Source organism: Coregonus lavaretus (genome assembly GCF_964263955.1).
Source record: "Coregonus lavaretus genome assembly, chromosome: 12".
NCBI lineage: Eukaryota > Metazoa > Chordata > Actinopteri > Salmoniformes > Salmonidae > Coregonus > Coregonus lavaretus.
The window spans coordinates 37,221,911-37,237,876 of record NC_139999.1 but is presented as its reverse complement, the minus strand read 5'-3'; the positions used below and the strand labels follow the sequence as shown (position 1 = coordinate 37,237,876).

Below are 15,966 nucleotides of genomic sequence, written 5' to 3'. Positions count from 1 at the left end.
AACAAAAAAATCCAGAAAAACGCATGTCAAAAATGTTATAAATTTATTTGCATTTTAATGAGGGAAATAAGTATTTGACCCCCTCTCAATCAGAAAGATTTCTGGCTCCCAGGTGTCTTTTCTACAGGTAACGAGCTGAGATTAGGTGCACACTCTTAAAGGGAGTGCTCCTAATCTCAGTTTGTTACCTGTATAAAAGACATCTGTACACAGAAGCAATCAATCAATCAGATTCCAAACTCTCCACCATGGCCAAGACCAAAGAGCACTCCAAGGATGTCAGGGACAAGATTGTAGACCTACACAAGGCTGGAATGGGCTACAAGACCATCGCCAAGCAGCTTGGGGAGAAGGTGACAACAGTTGGTGCTATTATTCGCAAATGGAAAAAACACAAAAGAACTGTCAATCTCCCTCGGCCTGGGGCTCCATGCAAGATCTCACCTCGTGGAGTTGCAATGATCATGAGAACGGTGAGGAATCAGCCCAGAACTACACGGGAGGATCTTGTCAATGATCTCAAGGCAGCTGGGACCATAGTCACCAAGAAAACAATTGGTAACACACTACGCCGTAAAGGACTGAAATCCTGCAGCGCCCTCAAGGTCCCCCTGCTCAAGAAAGCACATATACAGGCCCGTCTGAAGTTTGCCAATGAAGATCTGAATGATTCAGAGGAGAACTGGGTGACAGTGTTGTGGTCAGGTGAGACCAAAATCGAGCTCTTTGGCATCAACTCAACTCGCTGTGTTTGGAAGAGGAGGAATGCTGCCTATGACCCCAAGAACACCATCCCCACCGTCAAACATGGAGGTGGAAACATTATGCTTTGGGGGTGTTTTTCTGCTAAGGGGACAGGACAACTTCACCGCATCAAAGTGACGATGGACGGGGCCATGTACCGTCAAATCTTGGGTGAGAACCTCCTTCCCTCAGCCAGGGCATTGAAAATGGGTCGTGGATGGGTATTCCAGCATGACAATGACCCAAAACACACGGCCAAGGCAACAAAGGAGTGGCTCAAGAAGAAGCACATTAAGGTCCTGGAGTGGCCTAGCCAGTCTCCAGACCTTAATCCCATAGAAAATCTGTGGAGGGAGCTGAAGGTTCGAGTTGCCAAACGTCAGCCTCGAAACCTTAATGACTTGGAGAAGATCTGCAAAGAGGAGTGGGACAAAATCCCTCCTGAGATGTGTGCAAACCTGGTGGCTAACTACAAGAAACGTCTGACCTCTGTGATTGCCACCAAGTACTAAGTCATGTTTTGCAGAGGGGTCAAATACTTATTTCCCTCATTAAAATGCAAATCAATTTATAACATTTTTGACATGCGTTTTTCTGGATTTTTTTGTTGTTATTCTGTCTCACTTCAAATAAACCTACCATTAAAATTATAGACTGATCATATCTTTGTCAGTGGGCAAACGTACAAAATCAGCAGGGGATCAAATACTTTTTTCCCTCACTGTATATTATTACTTGTGAATGATGCCCAGTTAAGGCAAGAAACAGCCATGCGTTTTGAGACTTTTTCAAATCATAGTTGCGCACCTCATGTAGCCTAGCCCGTAGGCCTATATGTTTTGATAAGGTTTGTATCACAACTAAAGTGGCCAAATAACTTCTTAAAATGAAGCACATGAATCCGCTTTACAATGGGGGTAGAGCCTAACTGGCATACATAAGCAGCGCGTGAGTTTCAAGTTTGGGGAAGATAATTTTCACCATAAAAATGCACCTTTATACTGTTTGGAATATTCATTTATAGCATAGAATAGGTCAACTTTTGTACTATGGGGGATAGTAGATTGACATAGGCTAGTGCTTTTGCTGTTCGTTAGGCCTGCTCATCATCTTGGCTGACGAAAAGTATATGACATTTCTTCCAATATCTTCAATATGCGCCTCGGAATTGGATAAGGACGCGCGCAGTTGCGTCCCCGATGTGTCTGTCTTCACTTCTAGCCTGTGAGAAAGACCCGATCACCTGACGGTGAGAGGTGCTTCGGCACGCAGCCAGGAGAAGGGAATTATAATATTCAGCCCAAGGGCACAACGGCCACTGGCCGCAAAAGGCATGGATTCTTTTGGGGTGAATTACGGCTACACAAATGGGATGCAGCTGGGAAATTTGAGGCATTATCAAGTGCTTGTCAAATTGTGAATGAGAGAGACTGACGAACTGTGTAAACCTGCACAGAAAACCAAGCAGAGCTCATGCCTTTCATGCAACTTTTTTCAAATCATCATTAGAGTCGCATCATGCAGCCTTAGAATGTATTAAAACACAAAATAGCCTTCCCTCAAATCATTTGGAGAAAATATCATTTCTATTTTATACATTTATAATTCTAACACCGTTTACACATTTATACTGTATTTGGGGTGAAATCCTTTAGTCATTATTCTTAAAATACAAATTAATCTATCAATTTTAATCCGTTTTCTTCATACTATAAAATAATATAAATAATGCCACGGAATTCTAATCATATCTTGCCTGCTAAATGAACTAGTGTAGCCCACAGCCATATGGCATAGCCAGATCAGGGCCTAACATAAGGACAACTCAGAGAATGCTATTCTGTTCTTCTGAAATAGACTACATTTTCTTCATATCATGTTTCTTTAGATCTGTCTAAAATAAATAATGGATTTATTGTGATGAGTAGGCTATTTTACATGCATTTATTAGACTTTTTGAAATGTAGATGTTCCAAAGGTCTGCATCAGTGGCTTGTAGGCTATGCGTGGAAGCCAGGAGATGCTAGCGATGTACTGGGCCGTACGCACTACCCTCTGCAGCGCCTCGCGGTCGGATACCAAGCAGTTGCCATACCAAGCTGTGATGCAGCCAGTCAAGATGCTCTCAATGGTGCAGCTGTATAACTTTTTGAGGATCTGACGGCCCATGCCAAATCTTTTAAGCCTCCTTAGGGGGAAGAGACGTTTTCGTGCCCTATTCACGAATGTGTTGGTGTGTTTGGACAATGATAGATCCTTAGTGATGTGGACACCAAGGAACTTGAAGCTCTCAACCCGCTCCACTATGGGGGAGTGCTCAGCCCTCCGTTTGCTGTAGTCCACAATCATCTCCTTTGTCTTGCTGACGAGAGGTTGTTGTCCTGGCACAGAGTATGTGAGCGGAGTTGAGTGGTTGCACCCATCAAACCATTTGGTTTTGAAGTATTGAAACCAAACCATATGATTTGAATGAAAAGTAGTTTAATAAACAACATTTACATTTACATTTTAGTCATTTAGCAGACGCTCTTATCCAGAGCGACTTACAGTTAGTGAGTGCATACATTATTTAAATTTTTTTCTTACTGGTCCCCCGTGGGAAACGAACCCACAACCCTGGCGTTGCAAACACCATGCTCTACCAACTGAGCTACACGGGACTAACAACATGAAAAGGTGACTGTAAGAGGCGCTCATCATTTCAAATAGGCTACATGTCATATTAAACAGCATATAAACACAGTAGGTCAGGAGCCAGACAGGTTGCCTAAGAAAATAAATGATTAGCCTATTTCAATTATTTCAAGGCTATAGCCTACAAATTTTAATTAATTGTGAAGCATTTGCGAGTGCGACACACTAGGCTGGTGGTAACATTAAGCGCTCAGCATTTAAACAACATTTTGTTGTATTAAATCATTATAGTCTATAAATTGCACATATAGGCTGTGACTTCGAATTAAATAAAAATGAAACAAAAAATTCCTTGTTAGGCTCAGTGCCTTTTGAATTCACTTTTATAAACACTAGTTTGGCCAGAGTCTGTGGCTTCAGGCTCATGCGATGGTGCCTGGAGAGCAGGCCAGCAGCAGAGAATACCCTCTCCACGCTTGTTGAGCCACTGGGTTTTTAGGCAGAATAACGCTATCAAAACGGGAAGCTCCTTGAAAGAGGTCATATGTCAGGCCTATTGGGCCAAAATCAATGATAGCCTATTGTATAGATAATAGAACGAAAATGAACTAAACTTTAACTCTTTAAAAAAAAAAAAATAATGCTACAATGACACACTTAGCTAGCTACCCACTTTGTTCCTTTCTGTTAGCATGTGCACGTAGTACACCATCATGCTTTCAGGATATGTGTCAGATTCCACAATTATTCTTTAGTTGTGGACACTACATCACCGCACTCCCTCTCTTATTCTTGTTCCTCATGTTTGTAAGTCTCCTTGATTTTGCACCTGTGTGTTTGATCAGTTTCTTTATGAAAATATTTAGTGAACTCCATGCCACTAGCTAAAGCAAGGGGCTTATAGCAGCACACAAGTAGCCTACAAATGCATGCTGGGCCGGGCATGCCCTGAGCTCGTGAAGTGAGTGGTACTGGAGCGAAATTGGGAGCGGGCGAGAAGGCAGATGCTCCAGCCTTTGGGAAACTCTGTCTGCGCTCCAGTCAAATTGGCCACGCTCCTCCCTCCGCTCACATACTCTGTCTGTCACGCCCTGACTCAGGGGACTCTTATATGTTGAGTCAGGGTGTGAATGTTCTATGTTGTATTTTCTATGTTTGTGATCTAGGTGGTAGTTCTATGTTTGGCCGGGTGTGTTTCCCAATCAGAGGCAGCTGTCGCTCGTTGTCTCTGATTGGGGATCATACTTAGGCAGCCTATTGGCACTAGTTAGTTGTGGGATCTTGTTCCGTGAGTAGGCTTGTTTTGTGTTTAGCCTTAGGACTTCACGTTTCGTTGGTTTGTTGTTTTTCGTGTGTTTACCATTTAAATAAACATGTACGCATTTCACGCTGCGCCTTGGTCTGACCCGTCCTTAAACGAATGTGACACTGTCCTGGCAACACACTGCCAGGTCTCTGACCTCCTCCCTATAGGCTGTCTCAATGTCATCGGTGATCAGGCCTAGCAATGATTTTTAATTCATATCACGTGTCATGAACAGTCATGTGTGATCAGTCTGTTGTTCATATTTAAACTTTTAAGGAAATGCGTATACATAGCTTTTAAGTACTTTTCTGTGTCCTCGGTCGCCTTGCATTAACCCATTGTTGACATTACGTGTACTTTACTTTTTAACCTGAAGCGTTTAAAAATGTGTCATAAAACAGGTTTGTGGGCCCTTCCTGTAGACTCAGAGTATTGATTGACACGCTCTTTACACAGGACTTTGATGTACCGGGCCATATGTGGCACTTCCTTGTTGAAGATGGCAAATGCTGCCTTCTAGGCATTTATGACTTTAATGATAGAAGTGATTGTGGAGAATGAAAGTAGAGCTTTCAATCTTTTGACTGTGGCAAGATTGCCAGTGAATGTCTGCTTTTATCTGGTGCTATATAGAACAAATGGCATGGCATGGGAATAGTGTGGGTAGAATAGAATCTCTCTTCATATTGTTTAGGGTCATGTGCTCACAGTTGTTGTTTTTATGTCAACAGAATTAAGTATAGGCAACATGCTGCTTTTGTGCAAATTGTTGAGGAAAATTTTTGCCTCTCCCCCCCCCCTCGCATTTCTTCAGAGGAGCCTCCACAGGAGAATGGGGTTATCCAGAGCACCCAGGACCAGTACAGCTCCACCTCCCCGCCGGCCTCAACAACCCCGGACGACGAGCCCTTCTCTACATACTTTGAGGAGAAGGTGCCAATCCCAGAGGATGTCACCCAGGTACTGAGGCCATCATGTGGCGTATGACCTCACAGGGATTATTAACACAGAGCCTATGACCCCCAGGGTCTATGACATCACAAGGAGTATTATGGTGCTTTCACGACAACTCAGAACCTCAAAGTTAAAATGTGCATATGTTTTTTTGCGTAGAGCTTCCTATTGGTTGATTCTGATACTTTCCAAGTAGGAAACTCTGAGCTCATCTTTCTTCGAGTTTGAGTTTCCGAGTTGTCTGGAACGCGGCATTAACTCACAGAGCCTATGGCATCACAGGGCTTTCATGACGGCACAAGGTCTATGACCTCAGTTATTGAGTCATAGAGCCTATGGAATTACAGGAATTATTATAACCTCACTAGGTCTGACATCACAATGATTGAGTCATAGAGCCTATGATATCACAGGGATTATTATTACCTCAGTTAGTGACATCACAGGGCCTATGACCTCAAAGAGCCTATTACATTAACCTTATGACCTGTATAAAGTGATATACACCAAGTTGCTTTATTTTAGAAATTATGAATAATCCTAACTTTAATGACAGATAATACTTCATGCTACGATTTATTTTCAGGCGTTGATTGTGCTATCCGTGATTCTCTCATTCAGATGTTCAGTTTCCGTAAACTCTGGGCCTTTACGGGACCAGGTTTCTTGATGAGCATCGCCTATCTGGACCCAGGGAACATTGAGTCTGACCTACAGTCTGGAGCTAAAGCTGGCTTTAAGGTGAACACAGACACATCAGCCATGGGTGACCTTCACACTCAAGGGGCAGGGGTACCATGCTCAATAATTATTTCCTCTGCAAAGTTCTATCTCCGTTTGACAGTAAAGTTGTATTTTATTAAATTCTATAATCAGCATACCCCCTTCCCTCTGGTCTTTTTGCTCTTGGTTATCTCTTTCATTTACTCATTTAATCCCATGCTTCATCATCATTGTTTCGTTCTCCGTCTCTCAGCTCCTGTGGGTATTGTTAGGGGCCACCATCATCGGCCTCCTCCTGCAGAGGCTGGCTGCACGCCTGGGGGTTGTCACAGGGATGCACCTCGCAGAGGTCTGCAACCGCCAGTACCCCACTGTGAGTATCCCTCCCTCGCCTTCCACACACACACACGCTCTAGTTCTTCATACACACTCTTGTATAACATGATATAAAAGGGTTTGGTTTTGTTTAAAGTAATTGAATGTGGTGGCTGTGCGTGTTATTTCCAGTCTTGTTATTCACACCTCCATCCCCTTCTCACTCCCAGGTTCCTCGTATTATCCTGTGGCTGATGGTGGAGCTGGCCATCATTGGCTCAGACATGCAGGAGGTCATCGGCTGTGCCATTGCCTTCAACCTCCTCTCTGTGGGCAGGTAGTTACAGTACCACCCACCAGCGCCCAACTACACTACACTTTACTTTCACTAAGAGTCAAATCAAAATGTATTTGTCACATGCTTCGTAAACACGTGTACACTAACAGTGAAATGCTTACTTACAGGACCTTCCCAACAATGCAGAGACAAATATATAAATAGTAGAACAAATAGAAAAATTATAACACAAGGAATAAGTACACAATGATTAACGATAACTTTGCTATATACGCAAGGTACCAGTACTGGGTTGATGTGCAGGGGTAAGAGGTAATTGAGATAGATATGTACATATCGGTAGGGATAAAGTGACTAGGCAAAAGATAGATCAGAAACAGCAGCGTATGTGATGAGTCAAAAGAGATTAGTGCAAAAAGGGTCACCGCCTGGTCTAGAGGTCCTGGATGGCAGGGAGCTCGGCCCCAGTGATATACTGGGCCGTACGCACTACCCTCTGTAGCGTCTTGTGGTCGGATGCCAAGCAGTTGCCATACCAAGCGGTGATGCAGCCAGTCAAGATGCTCTCAATGGTGCAGCTGTAGAACCTTTTGAGGATGTCAGGGCCCATGCCAAATCCTTTCAGCCTCCTGAGGGGGAAGAAGCGTTGTCGTGCCCTCTTCACGATTGTGTTGATGTGTGTGGACCATGATAGTTCCTTAGTGATGTGGACACCGAGGAACTTGAAGCTCTCGACCTGTTCCACAACAGCCCGTGGATGGGGGCGTGCTCGGCCCTCCGTTTCCTGTAGTCTTGCTGACGTTGAGGGAGAGGTTGTTGTCCTGGCACCACACTGCCAGGTCTCTGACCACCTCGCTGTAGGCTGTCTCAATGTCGTCGGTGATCAGGCCTACCACCGTTGTGTCATCGGTAAACCTAATGATGGTGTTTGAGTCGTGCGCCACGCAGTCATCGGTGAACAGGTAGTACAGGAGGGGACTAAGCACGCACCCCTGCGGGGCCCCTGTGTTGAGGGTCAGCATGATGGATGTGTTGTTGCTTACCCTCACCACCTGGGGGCAGCCCGTCAAGAAGTCCAGGATCCAGTTGCAGAGGGAGGTGTTTAATCCCAGGGTCCTTAGTTTAGTGATGAGCTTGGAGGGCACAATGGTGTTGAATGCTAAGTTGTAGTCAATGAACAGCATTCTTACGTAGGTATTCCTTTTATCCAGGTGGGAAAGGGCAGTGTGGAGTGCAATAGCGATTGCGTCATCTGTGGATCTGTTGGGATGTTGATGTGAGTCATGACCAGCCTTTCAAAGCATTTCATGGCTACAGATGTGAGTGCTACGGGGCGATAGTCATTTAGATAGGTTACCTTGGCGTTCTTGGGCACAGGGACTATGGTGGTCTGTTTGAAACATGTAGGTATTACAGACTGGGTCAGGGAGAGGTTGAAAATGTCAGTGAAGATACCAGCTGGTCAGAGCATGCTCTGAGTACGCGTCCTGGTAATCTGTCTAGCCCTGTGGCTTTGTGAATGTTAACCTGTTTAAAGGTCTTACTCACATCGGCTACAGAGAGCGTGATCACACAGTTGTCCGGAATAGATGGTGCTGTCATGCATAGTTCAGTGTTCCTAGCTTCGAAGCGCACAGAGAAGGTAGGCTTGCGTCACTGGACAGCTCACGACTGGGTTTCCCTTTGTCATTTGGGTATGCATCCCAAATGACACCCTATTCCCTATACAGTGCATTCGGAAAGTATTCAGACCCCGTGACTTTTTCCACAATTTGTTACGTTACAGCCTTATTCTAAAATGGATTAAATAAAGTGTCCTCATCAATCTACACACAATACCCCATAATGACAAAGCGAAAACAGGTTTTCAGAAATGTTTGCACATAAATAAAAAACCGTAAAACCTTTTACATAAGTATTCAGACCCTCTGCTATGAGACTCGAAATTGAACTCCGATGCATCCTGTTTCCATTGATCAACCTTGAGTTGTTTCTACAACTTGATTGGAGTCCACCTGTGGTCAATTCAATTGACTGAACATGATTTGGAAAGGCACACACCTGTCTTTATAAGACAGGATTGTGTCGAGTCACAGATCTGGGGAATGGTACCAAAACATTCCTGCAGCATTGAAGGTCCCCAAGAACACAGTGGCCTCCATCATTCTTAAACCTGGTTTCAAAAAACAGATAAAGCAACACCTCACGGCACAACGCCTCTCCCCTATTTGACCTAGATAGTTTGTGTGTATGTATTGATATGTAGGCTACGTGTGCCTTTAAAAAAATGTATGTAGTTCTGTCCTTGAGTTGTTCTTGTCTATTAATGTTCTGTATTACAGTGGCTTGCAAAATTATTCACCCCCTTGGCATATTTCCTATTTTGTTGCCTTACAACCTGGAATTAAAATGGGTTTGTTTCATTTGATTTACACAACATGCCTACCACTTTGAAGATGCAACATATTTTTGTTTGTGAAGCAAACAAGAAATAAGACAAAAAAACAGAACTTGAACGTGCATAACTATTCAATACTTTGTAGAGACACCTTTTGCAGCAATTACAGCTGCAAGTCTCTTGGGGTATGTCTCTATAAGCTTGGCACATCTAGCCACTGGGATTTTTGCCCATTCTTCAAGGCAAAACTGCTCCAGCTCCTTCAAGTTGGATGGGTTCCGCTGGTGTACAGCAATCTTTAAGTCATACCACAGATTCTCAATTGGATTGAGGTCTGGGCTTTGACTAGGCCATTCCAAGACATTTAAATGTTTCCCCTTAAACCACTCGAGTGTTAATTTAGCAGTATGCTTAGGGTCATTGTCCTGCTGGAAGGTGAACCTCCGTCCCAGTCTCAAATCTCTGGAAGACTGAAACAGGTTTCCCTCAAGAATTTCCCTGTATTTAGCGCCATCCATCATTCCTTCAATTCTGACCAGTTTCCCAGTCCCTGCCGATGGAAAAACATCCCCACAGCATGATGCTGCCACCACCATGCTTCACTTTGGGGATGGTGTTCTTGGGGAGATGAGAGGTGTTGGGTTTGCGCCAAACATAGCGTTTTCCTTGATGGCCAAAAAGCTCAATTTTAGTCTCATCTGACCAGAGTACCTTCTTCCATATGTTTGGGGAGTCTCCCACATGCCTTTTGGCGAACACCAAACGTGCTTGCTTATTTTTTTCTTTAAGCAATGGCTTTTTTCTGGCCACTCTTCCGTAAAGCCCAGCTCTGTGGAGTGTACGGCTTAAAGTGGTCCTATGGACAGATACTCCAATCTCCGCTGTGGATCTTTGCATCTCCTTCAGGGTTATCTTTGGTTTCTTTGTTGCCTCTCTGATTAATGCCCTCCTTGCCTGGTCCGTGAGTTTTGGTGGGCGGCACTCTCTTGGCAGGTTTGTTGTGGTGCCATATTCTTTAAATTTTTTAATAATGGATTCAATGGTGCTCCGTGGGATGTTCAAAGTTTCAGATATTTTTTTTATAACCCAACCCTGATCTGTACTTCTCCACAACGTTGTCCCTGACCTGTTTGGAGAGCTCCTTGGTCATCATGGTGCCACTTGCTTGGTGGTGCCCCTTGCCTAGTGGTGTTTTAGACTCTGGGGCCTTTCAGAACAGGTGTATATATACTGAGATCATGTGACACTTAGATTGCACGCAGGTGGACTTTATTTAACTAATTATGTGACTTCTGAAGGTAATTGGTTGCACCAGATCTTATTTAGGGGCTTCATAGCAAAGGGGGGTGAATACATATGCACGCACCACTTTTCCGTTATTTATAGATTGATGAGGGGAAAAACGATTTAATCCATTTTAGAATAAGGCTGTAACGTAACAAAAAAATTGGAAAAAGTCAAAGGGTCTGTATACTTTCCGAATGCACTGTATAATGACTTTTGTTCAAAAGTAGTGTATAATATAGGGAATAGGGTGCCTCTGGTCAAAAGTGGAGATGCAGACATAGGTGACATTTGGGATGCAGAAATAGGTGACATTTGGGATGCAGACATAGGTATAAAACGACCGCTCTAGAGGTCAACGTATTGGGGTCAAGCTAACATTGTTGTTTGCCATCTACCAGGATTCCACTTTGGGGAGGTGTCCTCATCACCATCATTGACACCTTTGTGTTCCTCTTTTTAGATAAATATGGTGAGTGTTTCTTTGACACATACTAAAATGTGTATGTGATTAAATGGTCCTTGGGTACAGGTGTGTATCAATTTCTGGCTGGGCGTGTTTCAATGTGATTTTCAACTTTTGTTTTTTAGGCCTGAGGAAACTTGAAGCCTTCTTTGGGTTTCTCATCACAATCATGGCTGTAAGCTTTGGGTATGAGGTAAGAACAAGTTTTTCCCTGTGTTGATCTTTAACACTTTTGTCCCCCTTCTCCCGTAGACCTGGCAGCTGGTTTTGATAGTATGTAGCGCAGCTTTGATAGAATTTGGTAGGTTTTTGTTTCTACGTGTGTGTATCTGACTGGCATTTCTTGTATGTGCCTGTAGTATGTGATGGTGCGTCCGGACCAGGGGGAGCTGCTGAAGGGGATGTTTCTGCCGTACTGTGACAGCTGTGGTCCTGCCCAGATGGAGCAGGCTGTGGGCATCGTAGGAGCCGTCATCATGCCCCACAACATCTACCTGCACTCAGCCCTCGTCAAGGTAGGTGTCTTGCCTTATGACATGGGACAGAGGAGTCAAAGACCTGCTTTATGACATAGTATGGGCCCTCAGATCCTCAAAAAGTTATACAGCTGCACCATTGAGAGCATCTTGACTGGTTGCATCACCGCTTGGAATGGCAACTGTGGCATCCGACCGCAAGGCGCTACAGAGGGTAGTGCATACGGCCCATAGTGTAAGACTTTCACTGACATCGTACAGGGGAGCTAAATGCCTTTACTGTGACAGTACAGTTGAGTCAAATAAGTAATTGGGACATAGTACATGGAATCAGACCTTCACTTAAAACCAAACAAGGGCCAACCGAAATTTGACTTCCGCTTTTAACCCAACCCCTCTGAAAGACACAAATATGCTTACATAAGGGTCTTTCTATAAATAATGGGGCCAATGTTGATCCCAATGTCACACATTTGAAATACTTTGAAACAAATGGTGTCCAAAAAAAGTAGGCCATTATCACTTTAAGAATAATGCATTTTGTAGGCCTTTCCAATGCATTGATATTCAAATTATTATTGCATTCTAAAATATGTGAGAATAATGTGGACATTGTCTGACTAAATAGATTGGATGCATGCATTTTTAAGCCATGAATGGCGGTAGCATTAATCTCACCATTTGAATCTCACCATCGCTGTTTTTATAATGAGAAAGTGACCAAAAACCAGGTTGCTTTTTTAATGGAAGGATTTGTATGGAAAGCAAAGTTGAAGCCAACATTAGATGTTGTCGTCCTCATAATAACCGCACATGGTTTTACTGCAACAGAGTAGCGTAACACCCTTCAATTGAAGTGGTGGGAAAAAAATGAAATCACAGAAAATTATAAGGGTGTAATTATAACTTATAAATTGGCTACAATAATTACAAGGACTTTTCAAGCGCCAAATTGAGGAAATGTCGGATTTTTAAGGTAGGCCTATTACATTATTTTAATTTCTGAGCTCCAAGTTCAAGTAAGCTACTTCAAGCCCCTTGTATTGTTTAAAATTGCAGGTGTAACATGGGAATTGTTTTTTATTTGTCATGTAAAGTGTTGGTCCCATGTTTCATGAGTTGAAATAAAAGATCCCGGAAATGTTCCATACGCACAAAAAGCTTATTTCTCTAAAATGTTGTACGCAAATTTGTTTACACTCCTGTTAGTGAACATTTCTGCTTTGCCGAGATAATCATCCACCTGACAGGTGTGACATATCAAGGTGCTGTGTGCTGAGGACAATAAAAGGCCACTCTAAAATGTGCAGTTTTGTCACACAACACAATGAAACAGATATCTCAGGTTTTGAGGGAGCTTACAAATGGCATGCTGACTGCAGGAATGGCCACCAGAGCTGTTGCCAGAGAATTGAATGTTCATTTCTCTACTATTTGTGAGACCCATTTTTTTTTTAAAGGTATCTGTGACCAACAGATGCATATCTGTATTCCCAGTCATATGAAATCCATAGATTAGAGCCTAATGAATGTATTTCAATTAACTGATTTCCTCATATGAACTGTAACTCAGTAAAACCTTTGAAATTGTTGCATGTTGCGTTTATATATTTGTTCAGTATAATTTGTCATTATATCCAGAATAATTCATAGGAATAGCGTTTGGTTTTGCGCAATATTCTATCCCAGTGGATCCCAAACTGTGGGACGGGTTAAAGGAACTCAGTCCGGCTTTAAACTTACTCTTGAAAGTTGTAGTAGTAGAATGCACAAGGAATAATTTCGAAATTGGATAGTGCATCATCAGTTCCTCTTATCATGTCAGTCATTGCAGACCTTGGAGAGCTATTTATAACTTGTCAGAAATGTCCAGATTAACTAGCCCATGTCAGGTAACATTTTTTTATTTCGTTTTTTTAACCCATAGAGTATGGTGCAATTTTTTAGTCACTCAAATCACATGAACACACATTAGACGTGGGAAAATGTATAGAATTGCAAGAACATTTGCAACATTGTCTTTGCACCCCATGACAAAATCTGTATAATTGCAGGAAATAAGCTTTAACCTGCAAAATTGTCTCCACCAACAAGAGGGGTGTGAACAGTTTGTGTCATGAACAGTGCTTTTACCCATTGAAATAGATTAGACGCATGCGCAGCGGGGGCGCGGGATGTTCCCCAATGCTGGAAGGGGGGCCCCGAGTGATAAAGTTTGGGAACCCCTGGTCTATCCTACACAATTGCACACAGTAGACTCATATGAAAACATTAACTCATTACCTTGATGCTTTCTCTGTTAAATCTAATGAGATCCTGTTGTAAATCAAGCAACAGATGATCAACATCAATTCGCTAGGGATATTAGAGCCAATGTAGAACCAGACACAACTGTCTTCACCTGCGTAACGAATGAGAAGGCAAAATATTCTGGACATTCCTCGCAAACACTTTTTTTCCCAGCACTTGGGCTGCTGTTGCATCGCATGCACCATCACAACAGCTGTTAGTCATTTGATTGTCATTCGGAAAATTCCTTCTTGGATCAGATGATGTGAAAATATCACAGCGTAACTAATCAGCTGGACACCAAATGCACATCCAACAAGTATTATGCATAATTATTGAAGAACCACGTTAATGACAGCATTGATTTAGGTTTTAAGTATGAAGGTAAGGTGACTGAAAGTCCAATGTCACAGGAATTGTGATTTATATTTTAATTAATTACTTTTAATTATATTTTATCATCTAGTCTCGGTCAATAGATCGTGGGAACAAGAAGGAGGTGAAGGAGGCCAACAAATATTACTTCATGGAGTCGACTATCGCGCTCTTCATCTCCTTCCTAATCAACGTCTTCGTTGTAGCAGTGTTTGCCGAGGCCTTCTACAAAAAAACCAACATTGAAGTGGTGGGTATAACGACTAACCAGACCCAGCATGTTGTATTTTGTCTCAGAATGTAACACTCCTTAACAGATGTTTTATTTAAGCAATAAGGCCCGAGGAGGTGTGGTATATGGCTAATATACAGTTGAAGTTGGAAGTTTACATACACTTAGGTTGAAGTCATTAAAACTTGTTTTTCAACCACTCCACAAATTTCTTGTTAACAAACTATAGTTTTGGCAAGTCGGTTAGGACATCTACTTTATGTATGACACAAGTAATTTTTCCAACAATTGTTTACAGACAGATTATTTCACTTATAATTCACTGTATCACAATTCCAGTGGGTCAGAAGTTTACATACACTAAGTTGACTGTGCCTTTAAACAGTTTGGAAAATTCAAGAAAATGATATCATGGCTTTAGAAGCTTCTGATAGGCTAATTGACATAATTTGAGTCAATTGGAGGTGTACCTGTGGATGTATTTCAAGGCCTACCTTCAAACTCCGTGCCTCTTTGCTTGACATCATGGAAAAATCAAAAGAAATCAGCCAAGACCTCAGAAACAAAATTGTAGACCTCCACAAGTCTGGTTCATCCTTGGGAGCAATTTCCAAACGCCTGAAGGTACCACGTTCATCTGTACAAATAATAGTACGCAAGTATAAACACCATGGGACCACGCAGCCGTCATACCGCTCAGGAAGGAGACAAGTTCTGTCTCCTAGACATGAACGTACTTTGGTGCGAAAAGTGCAAATCAATCCCAGAACAACAGCAATGGACCTTGTGAAGATGCTGGATGAAACAGGTACAAAAGTATCTATATCCACAGTAAAACGAGTCCTATATCAACATAACCTGAAAGGCCGCTCAGCAAGGAAGAAGCCACTGCTCCAAACCCACCATAGAAAAGCCAGACTACGGTTTGCAACTGCACATAGGGACAAAAATTGTACTTCTTGGCGAAATGTCCTCTGATCTAATGAAACAAAAATAGAATTGTTTGGCCATAATGACCATCGTTATGTTTGGAGGAAAAAGGGGGATGCTTGCTAGCCGGAGAACACCATCTTAACCGTGAAGCACCGGGGTGGCAGTATCATGCTGTGGGGGTGCTTTGCTGCAGGAGGGACTGGTGCACTTCACAAAATAGATGGCATCATGAGGAAGGAAAATTATGTGGATATATTGAAGCAACATGTCAAGACATCAGTCAGGAAGTTAAAGCTTGGTCGCAAATGGGTCTTCCAAATGGACAATGACCCCAAGCATACTTCCAAAGTTGTGGCAAAATGGCTTAAGGACAACAAAGTCAAGGTATTGGAATGGCCATCACAAAGCCCTGACCTCAATCCTATAGAACATTTGTGGGCAGAACTGAAAAAGCGTGTGCGAGCAAGGAGGCCTACAAACCTGACTCAGTTACACCAGCTCTGTCAGGAGGAATGGGCCAAAATTCACCCAACTTATTG

At 42.8% G+C, this 15,966-nt stretch overlaps 1 protein-coding gene across 2 annotated transcripts in view; it reads left to right on the top strand.

Moving 5' to 3' along the window:
• LOC311137951 (natural resistance-associated macrophage protein 2-like) overlaps positions 1–15,966 on the top strand; it is a 48,556-nt gene that overhangs the window by 20,862 nt on the left and 11,728 nt on the right. For both annotated transcript variants that reach the window (XM_084172578.1, XM_084172577.1), the window contains exons 3-10: positions 5,499–5,644; positions 6,260–6,379; positions 6,615–6,734; positions 6,907–7,013; positions 11,058–11,128; positions 11,248–11,315; positions 11,482–11,637; positions 14,354–14,512. In XM_084172578.1, the coding sequence (XP_084028704.1) occupies positions 5,499–5,644; positions 6,260–6,379; positions 6,615–6,734; positions 6,907–7,013; positions 11,058–11,128; positions 11,248–11,315; positions 11,482–11,637; positions 14,354–14,512 (947 nt within the window). The remainder of the gene's footprint in view (positions 1–5,498; positions 5,645–6,259; positions 6,380–6,614; positions 6,735–6,906; positions 7,014–11,057; positions 11,129–11,247; positions 11,316–11,481; positions 11,638–14,353; positions 14,513–15,966) is intronic.